The following is a 21,026-nucleotide window of genomic DNA, read 5'->3' as shown; positions in this document are numbered from 1 at the left end:
AATTAATTAAAAGTATAGGGGAAAATAATAATTTTTCCAAAGATGTCTGTTGGATTAAATTGAATATGAGTTATGTTAAATTGAGCTAAATTCATTTGTATAGATCTGGATAGACCTAATACGGAGTTAGATCGAGGCAAAGAAAAAGTATTGGATTAGTAGCCTTTGTATCTACGAAAACTTATCGAAGTAAGTTTGTGTAACTAAATTATACATTTATTTTTTTTGAATTGAATATTATTGTGTGTGATTTGTATAATTGCCATGTATAATTATTGATAACATATCCGACAAGTACCAAGTCCCGTTTGAACCTTAGAAATTCGAATGATACAAATGACATGTCATTAGGGTTACCGAATTGGTTATGATCCTGCATGTGTTGTGGACACACCATGGCTCTCACGAGCTTCCCATAATTTATCTCTTATGATCTTCCCGATACTTGGCTTTCATGAGCTTCTCGATTAACAGCTCTCTTGAGCTTCCCGATATTTGACTCGCAAAAGCTTCCCATTAACATGCTCGTATGAGCACATATGTATATGAATTAACGGATTACAGATTTGTACACTTCGTGTGTTCTACTCTTGTATCCAACAATATTTTAAATGGTTCAACGGGAAAATTTTTTATATGAGATATTATGAGTTCGAAACGAACTATTACCGTATATACATGAAGTACATGGAAATGATATTGCTTGATATACTGAAGCAAGAATTGGTTGTTACTTGAATGTGGAACTTGCTTGATGACCTTGTTCATCCATGATTAAGGGTTATTATATGTGATTACTTGACTAACATGATAAGGATATGTGTTTAGGCTTTTGGCCAAGTTGGTTGGATATTTCTTGTATGCTTACCTTATATGTGAAACAATGGTAAGTTAAATTCCATGTTATACGAACTTACTAAGCTTAAATGCTTACTCTGTTTTATTTTTCTCTGTTTTATAGTATCTCAGAAGCTCGTTTTGGTTGGAAACTAGTCAGAGTTGATTCACACTATCCCTCGTCTTTTTCGATACATATAGTATACTAATTTTGGTTATAATAGGATGTATAGAATAATTTGACCAACGATGGCATGTAAATGTTTTGTTGTGATTAGCCATTTGAATGACTTGTGTTTGATACATTTTGATATGTGTATATATATGGCCTTAACAGGTTTGATGTGTGTTTGAAATGGTTGAATGATGGAAATCATATAGGAATATTGATGATTAGTTTGAGATAGTATATTTGGTACAAATATGCATATATGTGTATTTGGTCAATTTGGTAAGTATGGATACTTAGATATATGTGGTGAAATGTCATGTATAAGACTTGGTTTTGGCCTGATTTAAATGTCTTGTTATGGCTTATTGATATCCAAAAATGTTAAGTTAGGTTGATGACAATTGGGGTGAGAAATGTGGTTTGAAAAATGGCCTATTTTTGTCCACAGGGGTAGAGACATGGGCATGTGTTTTAGCCGTGTGTTCCACATGGCCGTGTGTCCCTTGTATCTTTTAATTTGCAAAATAGAATGCTCAAACGGCCTAGCACACGGGAGTATGGCTTGGCCGTGTGACCCAAGCCAGAGAGCTCACAAGTTTGGACACGAATTGGGACACGGCCGTGTGCCCCTATTTCGAATACCCACACGGCTTGAGACACGGGCGTGTCTCTTGATCGTGTGAGCCACATGGCCTGGCCACACGGGCGTGTGTCCCCTGCACCTTTAAATTTTTTTTTATATTTTCTGAAAAATTCTCTAAGTACCAGGTTTAGTCATAACTTGTTTCTAATGTGTATTTTGGGCCTCGAGGGCTCACATAAGGGACATTATGATTGATTTCAATTGGTTTCTGATATGACTGCTATATGATGTGAAATATCTATTTATTTGATCTGTAAATTATGGTAATGCTCCGTAACCCTGTTTCGGTGACAGATACGGGTTAAGGGTGTTACAGCTTCAGACATTGGGTATGAACAAGACAGTAAAACAAATAACACACTATATGTTTATGCATCTTGGTTTCCCTACGTCTGCGGGGCCTTGTCCAAAAAGATAATCCACTATTTTAGCAACTCGTACAACAAGTTATTACAACCCCTAACACCCATAAGATAAGATTCATCACTTTTTTATATAAGATCTAGACAACTCTCCTCTAATTTTCCCTCTAAAAACTTAGGACATTAACCAAGTAACACACTTGATTTTTCACTTAATGCTCTAACAAGAAATGTTCCTCAAATGAATAAGAATAAGTGCTCTCAGATCAGTCTCACACCTATACAAGTCTTATCAATTTATATGGAATCTAGACTTGCTAACATGCTATATAAATTACAATCAATCTCCCCATAAAACCAGCAAGATAATAAGCATAAAGAATGTCTTTAATGAACTCAAGATAAGTTTTGAATTTTTAAGATATGCTTCCAAGTTTTGCCCAATTCGATTCGATATTAACAAAATTGGGAAGTTAATTTTCTTGACCCAATGCAAACTAATCTCCATGATATACTGTTATAAAAGGTTTGAATATTATAGATGATATTGCAGTCATCCAAAGTATCGGCTAGAATAAAATCCCAATGATACTTGTTGCCAAAAATTTGTCAATTCAAACTTGACAAGTTTCTGAGTTAAGCAGTGCAAGACACCAATGTGCATTCTTTGGCACTACTCAAAACTTTTAAAAGTTAAATAATTTATAAGAAAAGTGTTTGTAATTTTTTTTGACAAATTTATATTTTTTTAATATTAAATAACTTAAATTACAACCTTTTAGAAGAAATCTTAAAAGGGATTGATATTTAAATTACTGGATTTAGGAATTTTTTTAAGCCTTTAATCTTTGGTATTGATTTATATGGGTATGTGATTTTTAATAAATTTTTTTCTTCGGTAATAGATTAATTACGTGAAAAACTTGATAATAACACCATAAAAACATCCAAATTTTAATAAATGCACGATAGCATGTAAAACTTGATATTCATCACTCGATTAATAATATTTATTTTTTAGGCTAAATTAACTATATATATAGAAATAGTTTGTTAATTGGTTATATTGATTTTTTGAAAATCTAGGGAAATAGATCATTTTTGAAGAGTGTGTGTGAAAGCGCATCTAGCTGTGTAAGTTTTCCGCATAGTTGGCAGGAAAACTCGTCCAGTTGGGGAGCTTTCTGTTGACATGTCAGGGGAAACACGTCCAGCTAGACGCATTTTCTTTGAAATTTTCAAAAAACACTTCCAGTTGAGTGCGTTTTTCTTGACATGTTAGCAAAAAACTCGCTTAACTGGACGAGCTTTCACTCACTCTCTCCAAAAATGATATATTTCCCTAAATTTCAAAATATCGATCTATTTGACCAATTAACAATTTTTTAGCGTATATAACTAATTTAGCCTATTTTTTATCATAGAAAAAACTCTTCTATTATATGGATGATAATAAGTTTTTGCTTAAATAATAATAATAATAATAATAAACTAGCACATGTAAGAAAAAAAGCATCTCAAAATTACACTTGAATTTTGATTCAATATGCAATTTGATATATGAACATTGGCATGGTGTAGTTATACACGTAAACTTAACTTTGATTTTGATTCATGGAAGGAATCCATTTACACCTATATAAAATTATAGTATAAAACTAAAGTAGTTTTACACTCTTTTGTATTTTTTTTTGTACAATTAATATTTCAACGATTTAACCATTGAATTTATCAATATAATTGTACTTTTCATGCATGCATCTTTTTAAATAGATCCAAAATCTCTATTGTATTGATCTAAAATACGGTATATATTAATATTTATTGAACGATTGAATTTTTTTTACATAAAAAAAATAGTTAGGAATTTTTAATTTACATCAAATTTGACATGCATGACTTATATGAATGAAATATGAATTATGATGATTAGATCATTAAAATATTAATCGTACAAAAAAGATACGAAATGGTGGTAAAACTACTTTAGTTTTAAATTGGTGTAGGTGGATTCCTCTCCTTGATTTATTATACATATTTAAATTAAAAAACAAATTAATTTATTTTTATATTAGATAAATATATATAATTATTTATATATGTAATATATAAATATAAAATAATGTTATATAGATAATTATTTTGGTAATTATGATATTTATAAAAAAATTTAAAAAATTGATATATTTATTGTTAATAAGATTTATTAATCTAAGTTTTGATTTTTTTTATCGTTAATAACATAATTTAACTTAAAATTTGTGGGATAAACATAAATTAGTGTGGATTTTAGGATTTAAAACATGTGCAAAAACTAAAAAAAAATCAGAAATCTTTTTGCCTGAGGAATTTGTATGAGGAATTTTATTCATATTAAGGTTTTCAAAATTCTAAAAATGAATTTACTTGTTTAGGTAAATATTTTGGAGAATTTCAAAAGTTTTGAGTAATTTTAAGAGGGAATTTTAATAGGTCAAATTCATTTTTCAAATTCCATCTAAATAGGTGATTTTTCAAAATTTCTCCTAATTTTATTTGATTTAACCGACATGGTCTCGCTATAAAAAAAACTTAAATTGCAAAGATTATTTTTATTTAATTATGGTATATATTTTTAACTTTTATTTTATTAAAATTGTTTACAAATATAACAAATTCCATATTGGATATTTTTATATTATTTATTTTTAATATAATTTGTTAGTTCGGTAGAACAAATCGAAAACGCCAAGAGGGGTTGAATTGGCCTTTTAAGAAATGGTGGAAGTAAAGAGAGAAAATTAAAACTATTGACAAAAGGATTTAGAGTAGTTCGGCCCCAATTGCCTACTACACTACCTTAACTTTCCTCCACTAATGATTTTCTCAAATTCACTAATTTGTTCAAACCCCGAGGACAATGTTTAACCTTACAACTCTTTAAGATTTCTACCCCAAACCTTAAGTTACAAACCCTCTCAAAGAGATACAAATAAGCAAACAAAGAAACAATCCTTACAAGATTAAATTGTTTGCAAAATGAAGCTCAAATACAATAGAATACGCTTGAGCACAAGAATGGAAACAAAGCTCACAAGTGTATGAAAGAAGAATATGAAAGTATTAAGCTCTAAGGTTGTTTTATTGATGATATTTGCTTGAAAGTGTTTTTCTTCTTGTTGCAGATCTTTGGAAGATAGTATTTATACCCCCTAATAGGTTTCTAACTTGAGGTTGCTGGTGTAATGAATATGTCCGTTGAGGAAGTAAAACCAGAGCATTTATTTCACCTACAACTGCAAGTATCAATACCAACTAAAAGGATATCGATTTTTTTGTAATAAATGCTAGTTTAGTGACCGCTGGGATTTATTACTCGATACCAACAAATATTTTATTGGTACTTTTGGAAAGAGGTATCGATACTGGATCGATACTTTGTAGGGTTTGTAAGAAACAAAATGTTATTTTAGTATCGTTTTTAAGAAAGGTATCGATTATTTTCAGAAAATATGGATACCTCAAAAATGGTATCAATAATTTTTAGGATTTCTTAAAGCAGAATGCAAGTTTGGTCTTGATTTTTCTAAGGGTATTAATAATTCCAAAATTATCGATACTTGGTCAAAAGGTATCGATACTTTTTGACCTGGAGTAATTCTGTCTTTATTGAAAATTATTTTGATGTGTTGAAATGATTTTGACTTGATTGAAATCATTTTCACTTGATTTTAAAATTGTTTCAAAATTTTCTAAGAGTTTGATGTAAGTATTCAAAATTTTATCTCTTAGACTTCAAATTTAAAAATCATTTTGTCAATTTTAACTTATATTCAAGAACACTTCAATTTGTTATATCAAAATATTTTATTAAATAAAGCTTTGTTTAACATTATTATTCTTCTTTTACAATTATTTTTAATTTTTAAAATTTCATTAACCTAATTTTTTCTAAATCAATTATTTATCCAAAAAGCAATCGCAAATCTTTATTATCGATGTAGGCTACAATTGCATATTTCGATAATAAAAATATATATTTATAATTACAATTTACAATTTATAAATTAAAATAAAATAATAATTTAGATTATAAACATTATTTTTATTATTTTTTAAAAAATTATTCTCGATTTAAGTTTAGGTCACTTTGGGTTATTTTTTCAAAATATTTTGAGTTTAAATCATTTTCGATTTAGGTTGTTTCAAGTTTGAGTTAATTTTGGATTAAGTCAATTTTGAGTTCGAAGGTGATTTTTTATAGTCATATTAAGCTGGATTTTCAAGTTAAAGTCAAAATTGAGAGATGACTGAATATGAAAATTTTGTGTGTTAAATTTACAATTAACACCAATATTAACAAACCTCTCCCATACAATAATTTTCTCTTTATACATAATCGAATATGAAAATCCAAATTTTGGAGTATTTGAGATTTTCTTAAAGCTTTAGAAAATAAATAAATATTTTTGGCCTTTTGTGTTGAAAGAGACAAATGGTCACACATCTCCATTTTGTATACAAAGAGAAAATTACTATTAATTAGTACTATAAAGCAGTCAAACACATTGACCTAATTCCAAAGTATGAACTCCATTTTGTGGTTGGAATCAAAATTTAATAGAAGAAGAGAAATTAAAATAGTAAAATATCAATTAAATATTGGGTACTACAATAAATTTCAAAAGACAGAAACTTTACGAGTTTTTTTTTTTTTAAAAATTAAATCAGCAGATGCATTTAATAAGGGAAAAATACAGAGAACCTAAACTACAAAAATTCATTATTTTTACGAATTCGGCCCATCCATGTTTAAGTTTACAAATTCATTATCTTTAGTTATACATTTTAGGGTAAACTATAAAAATAATCATTAAAATATTATTTTTGTTCTATTTTAGTCACTAAACCTTTTGAAATCAAATATTTTGGTCACTTGCCAATTTATTTGAAGTTAACAGGTTTCAAACATGCAGGGTTTCCCAGTATCCCCATCCCAATAGCAAAAAGTTCAATGACTAAATCGGTAAAATTAATAGTTCAGTGACCAAATTAGAAGGAAGACAATAGTTTAGTGACTATTTTTATAGTTTACCCTACATTTTAAGATAAAAAAGAACTCTTCACTTCAACTTTGCTCACTCCTCGAAAAATAGAAACTCCAAAAAAGCTTGTCTCTCATTTGTTGTACTATTTGGAGGACGTGTACAGTGAATGATTGAGGAAAACTAGTAATGAGTCAGTTAATGAGTACTCTTAGGGAATTAATTTGATATTTAATATGAAAATCAATGTAGAGAGTTATGGATTGGAAATTTCGGTAAAAGGACCAAGTCGGGAAATTTAAAAGGTAGGAGGATTAAAAGTACAAATTGCCTGAGCAATGAATGGGTGATTTAATAATAATTGTTTGGGTATGAATAAGACTTTTTAAGTACATTGGTATGAAGAAAATCAATATCGAACTAAATTGAAAAAGTGAAATGGATAGGGACTAAATTGAAATATTTTATTTTTTTCAGGAAAGAGTATAAGTGCAATTTTTCACAATCGGAGTGTAAGTGTAAGTATAAGTATGATTTATGAAGTTTAAATGTGCTAAGTGCCAAACTATGGTGAAAAAGAAAGATAGTGAAACAAAACGGGTATTCTATAGAAATTAATATTTATAGATAGATATTATCTTTCTTTTTCTCCTTTCAAATAAATTGAAATGATTGAAGTTTTTCTATTTGGAATCGATTTAGGTTTAATTCCTATTACTTTGGCTGGATTATTCGTAACCGTATATTTACAATACAGACGTGGTGATCAATTGGACCTTTGATTAATTAACAGACCTTTTTTGATTGACCTTTAATTCTTTAATTTTAATTTAATTTATTTAATAATTTTAATTAATTTTAATTTAATAATTTAATTCAAGGAGGTCAAATTCAAATTGCTGTTCAATTTTTTTTTTGCAATTTTTCCATAAAAAGGACATTTTGAGCGTTTCATATGAAATTTAGGTTAGAATTATTATTTGAAGAGATATTATAGTTTCGGGGTTATTTTTGAACCATTGGGTGTGATTAAGACATTGTGATTTTTTTTTTATCTTTATACTTAAATAATATAAGAATGTTTTTATCTTTATACTTAAATTTAAGCCCTTGATTGAGTTGATGTCACGAATCAACCGAGCACTAACTCAATTGAGAAATTACTAAAATACTATTTTACATACAAAGTAAATTATATTATTATGAGGGTGTTTTTTTTTTTGTCTATTTACATTTTAATATAAAATCAATAAAAACTCAATCAACTTTTTGATTCATTAAAAATCATGGTGTTTTAGGTTAGACTCCCATCAAGTGCAATTTTTTTGATTTTACACAACATAAAATGACAAAAGTACCATTATAGTAATATTTGTTATTTACACAAAATTAATGGGTTTTCAATAATTTCACAAGACCTGGTTGAAGGGTGACACTAACTCAGTCAATTTTTTTAAAATTTGAACTTCTTATTTTTTTTCACACCCTAAACCCTATATTTAATCAAACTTATACAATTTTCACAACACAATTATACAAATTAGGGTAAACCCTAAACTATTTGGCCATGGGTGAATTCTATAAATTTTCTTAGAAGGGTCGAAATTCAATTATAATCTTAGCGTATTAAATTATATTACATAATCAAACTTGTAAATTTACTTCATATACAATTTTCATAACATAGCTATAAAAATTGGGTAAATCCTAAACTATTTAGCAATGGGAAAATTCCATAACTTTTTTTAAGGGTTAAAATTCAATTATAATCTTGACATGTTTAATGACATTACATAATCAAACTTGTAAATGAACTTCTTATACAATTTCCACAATGTAATTATACAAATAAGGGTAAACTCTAAACTATTTGGCAATGGGAAAATTCCATAAGCTTTCTTGGAAGGGTTGAAATTCAATTATGATCTAGACTTATTAAAAACATTACATAATCAAACTTGTAAATGAACTTCCTATACAACTTCCACCACATAGCTATACAAATTAGGGTAAACCCTAACTATTTGGCAATGAGCAAATTTCATAATTTTTCTTGGAAGGGTTGAAATTCAGTAATCTTGAAATATTAAATAACATTACATAATTAAACTTGTAAATGATCTTCCTATACAATTTTTGCAACATCCCTCACCCGTCCTGACATATGGTACAGATGTGAGGCACTATCGGAGCATTTACGTGACAAACATCTTTGATTTGCTTAAGTAATTAAACTTTAAGACAATTTTTATAAAATCATAAAAATTAGATAAATTCAATTGTGAAATTAAAAAGAAACATTTTAAAACATTTCCTGACTTGAGTCGTGCCCACGAAAGAAGCCATGAACTCTTGGATCAGTTTCGGAGTGTAAAACACACCTTTATAGGTGCAGGGCAATAGGTATCAATACCTATAGCCTTAGGTATTGGTACCTAGCCTAATTATTGTAAATTTTAGCATTTTTTCCAACTAAGTATCACACCATATGGTAGAAGTATCGGTACCTCTACTCCTAAAGAAAAAAAATTCCCTGAATTTCCCCTGTTTTATAGAACTCAAAAGTCAAGTTTAAAACATCAAAAGGCATACCCTAAACACCTTCAAACTTGGTGAACACAAAACAAGTTCAAAGCATCTAAAAATTGCACTTAGTTTCTTTACAAGTCCATACAAACTTTAGTTAATAAAAAACACAAACACCATATAATGAAAGTTTGATTACCATCAAAACCTTGCTCAATGGAAGGATAATGTCATGGATGCTAACATGAACTAAACATCAAACACATCTAGATAATTGATTGCCCCCAAATGTGCGAATGTTTAGACTGGAAATACTGCAATAAAAGATATAAAATTAAAGTAGCGGTATCCGCAAGTATAAAGGTCAAATTGTAATATAGTTTTGTACAACGGGCTACCGGAAGTACTCTGAAAATCGTACCTAAGGGAGGACGAATTAACTCTAAAATTATCTTCTACAATAATAGGTCTAAACAGTACTCACCAAAAACCATATTACGATAAATAATAAAAAAGAGAATTAATATTATGAAATAAACTAAAATTACTAGAATGAAATTAATCAAAAAAGGAATCTCGATTAACAAGCAGAAGATTAACTTGCTTCAGTGTTTGTAATTAACTTTAGAACTCGAGTTTTAGTGAATTAGTTAATAACTAACCAATTATTACTTCTCGACCTCTAACTGATTAATTAATCGATAAATACTCACTTATCTCTCGACCTCACTTTCTAAATTGAGATAAATTATGATTTACTTGGCAAACTTATCTCTTGACCTCGTTTTACCTAAATGACTTCCTAGGATCATCAATCCTAGGGTTTAGGCACGCATACTTTATACCAACTAATTCTTATGGGAAACCCTCATTCATCTGTTAATTACTCCCAAATCCGCTCGTCAATCTTCCTAAAGGGCTTAGCCACTCATGGATCTAGATGTCATTTTCCTAAGAATTAATTCAATCATGCAAAACCAAAAATTAAACTAAAGCGATAGGGAAATAGAAATTGATTTTTTTAGTAAATGGGATACGTTTGAATCTGTGAAATCCTTTAACAACTATAGAGGTATCAATGTCAACAAGCAAGAAGTGAAAGAAAAATATCAAAATACCTATTAACCAAGTCTTGGACTCAGATCAAATCCAAGATAGAACAAGGAATAAAAACTATTTTTAAAGAAAAATAAAAACCCAATTAAAATTCTAATTAAAAACTAAGTCTAAAACTAAAACCTAATTTCTACCCTAAAAGTTCTCTCTTCAGCTTAGCATCACTTAACTATTTATAGGTGGAGTTAACTGCCCACTTAGGTCAATTACAAGACCTTAATTAGGTTAAATATGTATTGTGCGAACGAAATCACCCTTAATTAATTTTTTCCCTCCGTCAAACCTATGTCACGATACAGGCTTATGTGTGTCACGACACACAACTTCAAGTATTAAATCTGGAGCTCGTTCGACTATGTTGCGACCCCGGAATCTTGTGTTATAACTTGTTGTCATTCTGATGCTTTTGGGCCAAAAAATAGGTGTCTTGCACACTCAATTAAATCGTTAAAACTACCTTGAAGCTTGTATTAGCCCAAATGGTCAACTAACTCAAAATTAAGCGTAAAAATGCTTATTTTGCAACAAATTGAATTTAAGCTATAAAAACCAAAAATGCAATAATTAAACACGAAATGACTAAAAAAAAGCTCGTTAAGTGCCGAAAAGTACCTAAACTACCACTACAATTTGTGACAGGTCAATAATACATGATCGTCTAAAGCTTATAATATGACATTTTCATGATAGAAACTTAAATTACCAAAAAGCAAGAATTTAGCACACTTAAGCACTTTGACACCTTAAATACATGCCAAAAGACACCATGGTTTTAAGGCACACAAGCATCAAATTAATAATTTGAATACAACACTAGATAGCCATATAATTCTCAATATACTTATTAAAAAGTCATAAATGCCTAGCTTTTATCACTTAGACTTTTATGTCCAAAATTGACATAACTCTTAATCCTCCTATTCGAAATTAAATCCGACTTAAGAATTATTCATCTAGTAACCTCAAGTTATCCAAAAACATATTCAAACCTCAAAGTTCTCTCCATTATCACACTAAGCTTCCTTAAGTTCAATCATTGCCATTAGCACAATCTTTAACAAAACTTGATTCTAACAGCATCTGTAGCTTGCTTTCTTCATTGTAAGTTTATTTCTTCTAAAGATTAAATCTAAAAAATTACAAATATTCAAACTCAAGCTTTCCATCATGTCCTTCAAGTTTTCACTCATACATACCCCTGACCATCTAAACATGTTTCTTTCCAATTCAACATTTAAATGGTTAGATTCATGCTTTAGTATCTACTAAAGCTTTAAGCAAACAAAAATTCTCAAGAAAATTACCTTACCTTAAGAGATGAAGTCATGACTATGGAGAAGAACCAAACAAAATTATTTTCTTTCTTTATTCTTCAAACGTTGGAAAATGATGAGAATGACTAATTGATATCTCATTTTCTCACTCACTACACATATATACATAATTAACAAATTTATTTATTTATAACAGAAAATATCTAATGGTTGAGATTGATTTATGCTAAATTTAGTACGAATGGCTTAGACCATTGTTCTCCACTAACATAATAAATGACATGGTTTAATTATTAATTAAGTCATTTGATTTATTATTCTTCTAATCCTCCAAATCTTACTAGACTACATTTTAGTCCTTATGCAACAATTACTAATTTCTCGATTTAATCACTTAATAATCCTCACTTTATTTCTGTATTTGTCTCATAACCTCTTGATTGAATAATAATAAATCTATAAATGGTTCAGTTTGAGAAATTCTAGCCCAAAACTGGATTCTCCGATAACGATGAAGAGTGAATCATTACAATTCTCTTTTGTCGAATCAACCCATAAATTATTGTACTATTAGCACACAATTTATTTTCAATGTCATTCCCACCAATGACATATTTAATTAATAAATAATTCACATTTAGCCAACACTTATACTTGAAATTTTATTTACTTGATCACCACTACAATACGAATTATGACGTTAGAAAATTTGTGATGTTACAATTTTCACATCGTAGCTATAAAATTAGGGTAAATTCTAAATTATTTGGTCATGAACGAATTCCATAACTTTTCTATGATGGATCAAAATTCAATCATAATCATTTTTGATAGTCAAATGCAAATTTATCGTAAGCCTATAACTTTACTAGTTTAATATTTTGTTGGCTTTGGTGGGTTGTTATTGTTACTAATTTAATGGAAAAAAAATTTATGGGCTTGACATTGAGATACCGCGTAAATAACATGTATAGAGAAATTGAGTAATGCAATTTGTAAACATTGTGTAATGAGAGTACCTATGTAGTCAAATTGATGGAAAGTGTGCATAACTTGAAAATGGTATTGAAGATTTTAATGACTTATGTGAATGAACAAAAAGGGCTAATAAGTAATAATCACATTGAATGAGTAAAGTGAATCATTAAAGAGAACCAAACTTGCATGTCTTGAGTCTTAGTAAATAATAAATAATTGAATGGGTCTAAATCCTCAATAACAAGTAGCGTAATTGAAATTAAGGTTCATGGTAAAGTAGAAAATCCTTGTGTACTTACTAAGGTTATTAAGGTTACATATTAGTTGTTTAAACGCGTTGGTTGATTTCTAGTAGAATGAAATGCTCGCTTTATTACATTGATGGATCACATCACCTCATAAGGGGGAATTTTATTTAAATTCTGTACTTGAGGAATTTCATATGTTGTGTAAATAAGTATATGAGTGAGTATATGTATATTTGAAAGGTTTTGCAGTGTCTTAAACTTTTTAATGAAATTGGTATTTGAATATATGATGTTCTAAATGATATTTGAGAGTGTTTTTTATGCTTAAAAATGTTTGGTTATGTTTGGAATTGATTCAAGGATGTTTGAAGATGTTTTAAAATGTTTCCGAATTAGTTTTGAGATCTCTTAAATCTAGGTATCGATACCTAGCCTTCAGATGTCAGTACATGCAAGTCAGTGGCTAAAGTGCTACAATATCAGGACAACGTATCAATATATTAAGGAGATAGATCAATACATTTACCCTAACACCTGCAAAACTTGAGTTTTTATGCCCCAAAATGACCCCAATGACATCTAAACGTTCTCATTTCGTAATGAGACTTTCGAAAGGGTCTAAAATGGCTCATAAGACTTTGAAAATGATTGTATAGAGATTTGAAGTGTAAAAGGGATTTTTCATTGCGCAAGACCTCTATTCTTTTCTTTAAAAAATTGTATTTTAAGTCTTTTAAGCAACTGAAAACTCGTTTTATGTTTTTACCTTGTCCCAACACCCCAAAAAATAAATTGACATCATTTGGGAGTATATTTAAAGTTTTAGAAAATGTTGAAAATGGTTAATTTGATTTTCTTAAAATGACTAAATAATGATTCTGATGAAAATAAATTTTTGTTCAATTGTGGAGTGTGTCAATGTGACATCACTTATCCGTGTAGATTATTGGACTAAGTGATGGGTGTTATACTGGCATCTTGGTAGAGTAACCCCTTAATATAGGGTTCAAACTCCATTGATAAGGTAACTTCCTTCTCCCCATTGTTTTTTTATATGAATGTTTTCCAAAGTTATTCTACGTATATGGAAAATTAGAAGACACCTCCAATAAATGTTGGGAAACCAATAGGCCTCATGATAATATTTATTGTAGCCCGTGAATAAGAGCCATTCCTAAAGCAGGCCTCCATCCACTAAATATAAAACCCTTTGGCCTATCCTTACTGAAGATGGATTTTTTAATAGCAAATCCCTATTTTATATTGAGGAAAATATCTATGAGGCTTACCTAGGTGTTTGAAACTTTACTGGCAAGCAAAGGGAAAGGGATCAAAGATTCATTTACATCTTGTTCTAGAACGCTACAGCTTTTTGATCTCTTTGGCACTAACAAATTAAGTGACTCCACAAAAGGAAAAATGTTTGAAAGCTTTGAAAGCCATAGCTTTTTGGCTTACTTCCTTATTGCCAGGAACAAATCCCACCAGGAAATTCTATGGAAAACTAACAACCATCACTACAAGCTCATATTTTTTGCTAATGATGTTGCTCTCGTCCTAGTTATTGATGGGGAAATATAATCCCATCACAAATGTTCAAATGTTAAATTTCTTATGGTCATGCCTAATGTCTTTCTTGTTGCTCGTTTATCTTAATGTCTTTCCGAGCTCATATCTTAGTGTTTTTCTTGTTGGATATTCCCAATATAGTTTGGTGTAATCTTTCAATTGGGCTAGTCTATCTTTTCCTTTTAAAATTTTAGTTGCATTTTATCTTCATGTTCAACATTGTATAATAGTAAGCTTATTATATGTTGTTATTTAGTTTATCATTTTTATTTACTTTTTAGGTAGAGAGATATAGCTAATTTTGATAGAAAGTTAGATTTGTAACACCCTTCGCTAGACTCGATTGTCGAGTTTGAGCTACGGAATGCTATATTCATTGTTAGAGCAACTATAGTCAATCAGGAAGCATATAATCATTTTCACAAGTAATCAAGAGTTAATCACATTCAAAATAGTGTTAAACATTAAACTCTGAGTCTTAATCAAGCTTATGAAAGCTCTTTTATCAACTCGAGTACAAAATAGGACCAAATTGTAAAGTTTTAAAAATTTAGAGTCGATGTCTAGACGTTGTCTATTCCACATTGTGACGTTGCCAAAACAGTATGTCACGTCATGACTTCAGGCCACTCGACGCCGTGTCGTCACTTACTGTTGGCTGTCGTTGTGACGGGGAAAGATGCCTGTCAAGATGAAGACCTTATTTTTTGGTAAAAAAAATGAACCATTTGGTACCTATTTCATAACTTTCAACCAAATCTTACAACATATACACCTAATGCCAATTTCAGTTGGTTTAAAACATACATAAAACTATGCTAAATAGTTCAAGCATCCATATTCAAGTCTATCAAAAAAATTCACTACTTATACATCATTTATTTCTAAACAATTTAATGTCAACTACCACATAATAACCAAGACATTCCATACCAAACTTTACCTATGCCAACCACCTTGAAACATGCAATTTCAAAAACTTTCAAAAACTACCAATTTCTTTAAGAAATCATCAATGGAAACTTTCTAAAATTTTAACAGTTCTACAAATGGTACGTGGGCTAGCTAAATGGCATTTTGAGGCTGTCGTCCGTTAGATTTTTCTGAAAGGTAACTATCTCGGTTTCATATCATATAGAAATTTATATAGAATCTTTTAAAAAAGACTTCTTCATCATAAAAAAGACTTACTGTATTTGGGATCTGATGCTACACTATTGCTCAATAACTTAGGGGATCGACTCTATTACATAAGTCGATTCTTAATTTTTATTTCATATCATGACATAAATAAGCAGCTCTTATTTATTGTATCGGCTCAAAACCTCGCTAATTGATCTTTACGGAGCTTCCTCTATCAATTAGATCTTTATCCATAGAATAAAGTATCTAGGCATATATATTTCTTCATATTTCGACTTCTATGAAGTTTCTTTTTTGTTACAGTTGATAAAAATCATTTTTTGGACGATGCAATATGCAGATAGCCTATTTTTTTTCTCCCATGACCTCAAAAACATAAAAATTACAAAAAAAGGACTTAATTGAGCTTACCAAATAAGGACCAAACCGTTGAAAGCTTTCAAGGGTTTTCTTTGTTTTAACTCACAACAAGTTGAAGAAGATGAAGGAAAAAATATCCTTTTACCTATATGCTTTAATTAAACTTTTAATTACTTAATTAACTTAATTTAACGTTAAATAATTAAACTTAATCACCATTAATCAATTGGAAACTTTCATCATTCCCACTAACACATTAGAAAATGGTTTATTAGCTATTTTAGTCTTTTGGCTAATTAAAAACCTATAGCGATAAGACTTTTATAATTTAGTCATTGCCCTAGTTAAGCAATTAATAGACAAAATTGAAGGACTGAACTTTAATAAACTTTTATACCAACTCCGTAAATATTAATATTTACGGATCCGGTTTACGGAAATAAAATTTTGGAACTGTCTCTTTTGACATCACTAAAAATCAGACTGTTACAAGCAAATACTATTTGTTTGTTTTAAGTGTTTCAACAGATTGAATGAAGCTTTTGTTTAAAATTACAAAAGATGGCTCATACAAATAAAACTCTAAACCTCAACAAATATTTTAACTGTGTCATTGCTTTTCTTTTAAACCCTAAGACAATAGAAAAGCACATCAGGATTAAAACATAAGCATAACCAAAATGTTCTGATAAATAATAGTCATCTGGCATGTGTAGCATATAAAACATCCTTCCATAATTCTTTTTTTCCTTCAATTTTCCCAAACTCTTTCAAATCAGAAGCAACAACATATATCTAGAAATATCACAAGTCTTTAGAAAAATTCAAACCAATGATAAAATCAGCAAGAAAAGCATAAAACAAAGCAGTAGGGTATCTCTATTTCTTCACAAGGTGATATAAACAACATTCTTCACTCTCAGCTTCCAATGCACCACTCTCACAATTGAATGCCTTAGACATGCTTTTCTTAATCCTTATAACAAGAGGAGCACAATCCTGCCATGCTTCTCACGAAAAATATGACATAAAAATTCTCTATCTTCTTCTATTGGTTTTCTTTAATATATATTCAGGGGATGATGGGTTTATATTGAAAAATAACAAGGAAAAAGGAAGAAAATGATGGAAGTTCTAGGGTTTATCATTGCAACACTGGACAAAGCGTTAAGAGAGAAAAATAAGTTGGCTGTGAGTGGGAATGGATTTACAAGAGACAGGAAAAAAAAATCTTTAGATGAGGAAAATAGATATTTGGAATCTCCAAACCTAATTCTAGAAATTGTGCACAAAATTTCTACACATATTTTTCCTTTTTGTTTCTAATATTTTTATATAATAATTCCAACCAACTTTCCTAGGGAAATGAAACAAATGAAATCATTTTAAAAACATCATTTACCATTTATACCAATTGCCGAATGCTGCATTTATACCATTTTAAAAACACATATTAATGTTATATTAACTACGTGTTTTTTTCTTTCGACCAGAAAAAAAAAAAAAAGAAACACTCAAGTGTTCTTTCCAGCTTCATCATCACCATTGGCATCATCCCATGACCAACAGAATACCTTCTCTAAATCATCCCACGATAATTCCCACTGATGATCATCACACCACTGGAAATCACCAATGAAATCAACAGATGAGTTGCACATCTGCCATTCATCACCATGATGATCGGTAATCTCAGTAGTATTGGATGATGAGCTCCCAATGCCATAGCTTTCTCTTTCTCTCGCATCATTTTGAGTATCTTTTATAACCCCATTGATACTGTCGGCTACCCCCCCATGGTTCCCACTTGGATCCGCGCCTTGACTTCGCTGTAGGATACAACTGAGACGCTTTATTTCATTGTCGAGCCACTCGTATGGTCCCAGCAGCACTTCATTTTCAATCCCATCACCGGAGCTTTCTTCCCCAGAATTAGTACTTAATGCTATTCCACCATTGCTCCCACTCTCATCATAATTGCCTTGGGGCTGCCCAGCTGCATTGCTGTGCGTGCAAGAGCCATGCATTTCCAGGGTTTCCCCATGGCTGCTTTCTTGGGCATTTGGGGTAACTGTTTTAGAAATACCCAAAGACATCAAAGCTAGCTTTTGTCTTTTCATGGCGGATCGACTGGTACGCCCGCATCTTCTCTTCCGTAGATGGTCTTCCGCTCTTTTGATTGCATCCAGATCAGTTGGTTTTGTCTCTTTGATTGTCTTACTGAAACTGTAAATTTTCCGGCTTAAATGAGAGTTCCAGTAATTCTTAATCTCGTTGTCAGTTCGTCCTGGCAATTGTGCTGCAATCAAAGACCACCTAGAACAGACCAAACACTGTTAAACATAAATAATTGTGCGGAGGGTAAAAAATGCTATGAATGAACTACCCAACAACCTTAGGAATTGACCTTTTATTTTAACGAATCCTACTATATGCTACGAATTAACTATCCCCTTCTCTCAAGTCTTCTTTTAGCATATAAATATGGGAGATTAATATTTTAGTTATTTATCATTTCACTTATGTTTGAAAGAATAATACTCTTCGGGTAAAATATACCAATTATTAATATGTTCTTATCTTGGTCTCTTTTTAAAATGACATATTAATATATTTAGTCCCCAATACTCACATTTCATCTTAATTCTAAATAATTCAATAAATCTAGCCCTTCACATCAATTTGATTCTCTATCACATCTTCATCGTATAAACAAATAAAAAAATTAATTGGAAAATGTTTTTTATTTTCTTAAAAGGAAAATATTCAAAAGGGCGCAAGCCATGACTATAAAATCCCAAGAACTTTGTTGTTTCTGAGTTTAGACAAGGTTAAGTCTTTAGACATTTATTTATTTATTAAAGCTTATCTATCAGTTTTTACTCTACGATTCTACTTTAAAAAGTGCATTTCTTTAGGTAAGTTGGGTACTTGAGCATTGTTGACTCAAAGATTTTGCTAGAAAACCACTACCTTTTCTTTGGAAAAATTTTAAGAGTAAAATTCTAGTTTTTGTTTGTGCAATTTTTAAGGTTGAATTTATGGTTTTTGTTGGTTACTTATCTTCCTCTTCATGTTATTATATGGTTTTTTTTTTCTTGCTTATTGTAACTTTGAGAGGATTTTTGGAATACTTGTAGTGTGTATCATAAAGAAATTAATATTTTGTAAATTAATTCAAAATTTTTGAAGTTTCACTAATTGCTACTCACCTTAAATTGTCTAAATTCCATCAGCATTATTAATAAGAGTGGATTACAATCTCACCGTCTCTTTTTGAATCTTGATTTATGATGAAGATGTGTTGAATTTATAAATGTGAAGGGATAGATAAATTGAATTATTTAGAATTAAAATTATATTGATAGAAGGTGTAAGATGAAAGAGAATATGTATCATTAGACCAAAATTAAGAAAAAGAAATGGATTAATCAGTAGAAATTGATGGAATTTGAAACCAATGTGATATTTGTACCTATTTCCCAAAGCACTATGAAACTTAACAATGGTTTCTTCCTCATCAGCAGTGATGTTCCCTCTCTTCAAATCAGCCCTCAAATAATTTATCCATCTCAACCTGCAACTCTTCCCACACCTCAACAACCCTTTCCAACAACAACATAGAAAAGATAAGGTTAAAAGCTATATATATCTAAAACACCATTATGCAATCATCATTTAATCAAACCTGCATTCTTGGGCAAAGATCTCCAGGATCCTTCACCATTTGCTTTAATGTAGTTTGCTAATATTTCATCTTCCTCGGCCGTCCATCTCCCTTTCTTCAACCCTACTTTCTCACAACATGGAGATCTTCCCATCTCTCTCTTTGCCCACCAGCTTCCACTTTCACTACCCCCTCAAAGGCTTTTAAACTCAAAAGATCAAAGAGAAAAAGAAGTGAAGGGGAGGGGAGGAGAGGAGAGGGGGTGCATTAACATGCGACGTAGATGCCCATACAACTAGAGTTTGAATGTAAAGAGAGAGTTTAAATAAAGGGATGGAAAGGGAAATATGACGACGACGATGATGTAGACCCAGGAACAGTTTTTTGGCAAAACATAAAAGAAACCCCAAATCTTTGCTTAAACAGGTAGATTATTACAAATTCGTAAATTTATTGACTGATGAGTTATGAACGTTGCAAAATTTAGGGAACTTGATGGTACGTACAATACCAGAAAGTGACAAAAAAAAAAGGAAAAAGGAAATGAAAAAGCTTGAATGGTACAGGGAGTTCCACGAATCTATTCTCTCTCTTTTGTTTTCTTCTTCATAATGTGAAAGACCCGTTTACTGAAACTCACGGTCTCAGGCTAATGAAAGCACCGAAAAGAAGGACAATTAAAAACTTAATTAAGCAGTTGGTAAAGGATGAGTAGAGTAGCAGCAAACGTAGTGTTTTTGGTAGAAGAATGACGTGCAACTATTGTTTCATTAAATCATGTTTCAAACCCGAGGCTTGGTGGCTGCCTTGTCCTTAATTAGCCAAGCAAAAATTTCAGTATTTGGAGACTTGGAGTTGTCTGCCGGCACCGGGGGGTGATTAAATATTGCTGTCAAATTCAGATGATAACTACGTATAAATAGGGTCCTTTGGTTTACCAAGAGGTTGAGTTTAAGTCTCTACAGAATTGGCGTGTAATCAAGTTTTGGACTGCTTGGCTCGCCCTCTTCATCTTGTTTATTGGGTATTATTGAAGACATTAAAATGTGTTGTGCCATGAACAAGCATTATCTCTTACCCAATGGCTAAATGTTCCCATTTGGGATG

General features: G+C 30.5%; 1 protein-coding gene across 1 annotated transcript; it reads right to left on the bottom strand.

The window, feature by feature from the left end:
- Positions 1-17,632: 17,632 nt before the first annotated feature.
- Positions 17,633-20,538, bottom strand: LOC121222267 (transcription factor MYB111). The gene is made up of 3 exons (XM_041102530.1): positions 19,941-20,538; positions 19,728-19,857; positions 17,633-18,568 (listed from the first exon to the last, which is right to left on the bottom strand). Exons 1-3 carry the CDS (start codon positions 20,071-20,073, stop codon positions 17,767-17,769), a joined length of 1,065 nt encoding a protein of 354 aa, XP_040958464.1. The 5' UTR covers positions 20,074-20,538; the 3' UTR covers positions 17,633-17,766.
- Between the last annotated feature and the right edge of the window lie 488 nt (positions 20,539-21,026).

Source organism: Gossypium hirsutum, chromosome D10, assembly GCF_007990345.1.
Source record: "Gossypium hirsutum isolate 1008001.06 chromosome D10, Gossypium_hirsutum_v2.1, whole genome shotgun sequence".
In the NCBI taxonomy this organism is placed as follows: Eukaryota; Viridiplantae; Streptophyta; class Magnoliopsida; order Malvales; family Malvaceae; genus Gossypium; species Gossypium hirsutum.
Note: the sequence above shows the minus strand (reverse complement) of the source record. Positions and strands in the feature narration are given on the sequence as shown.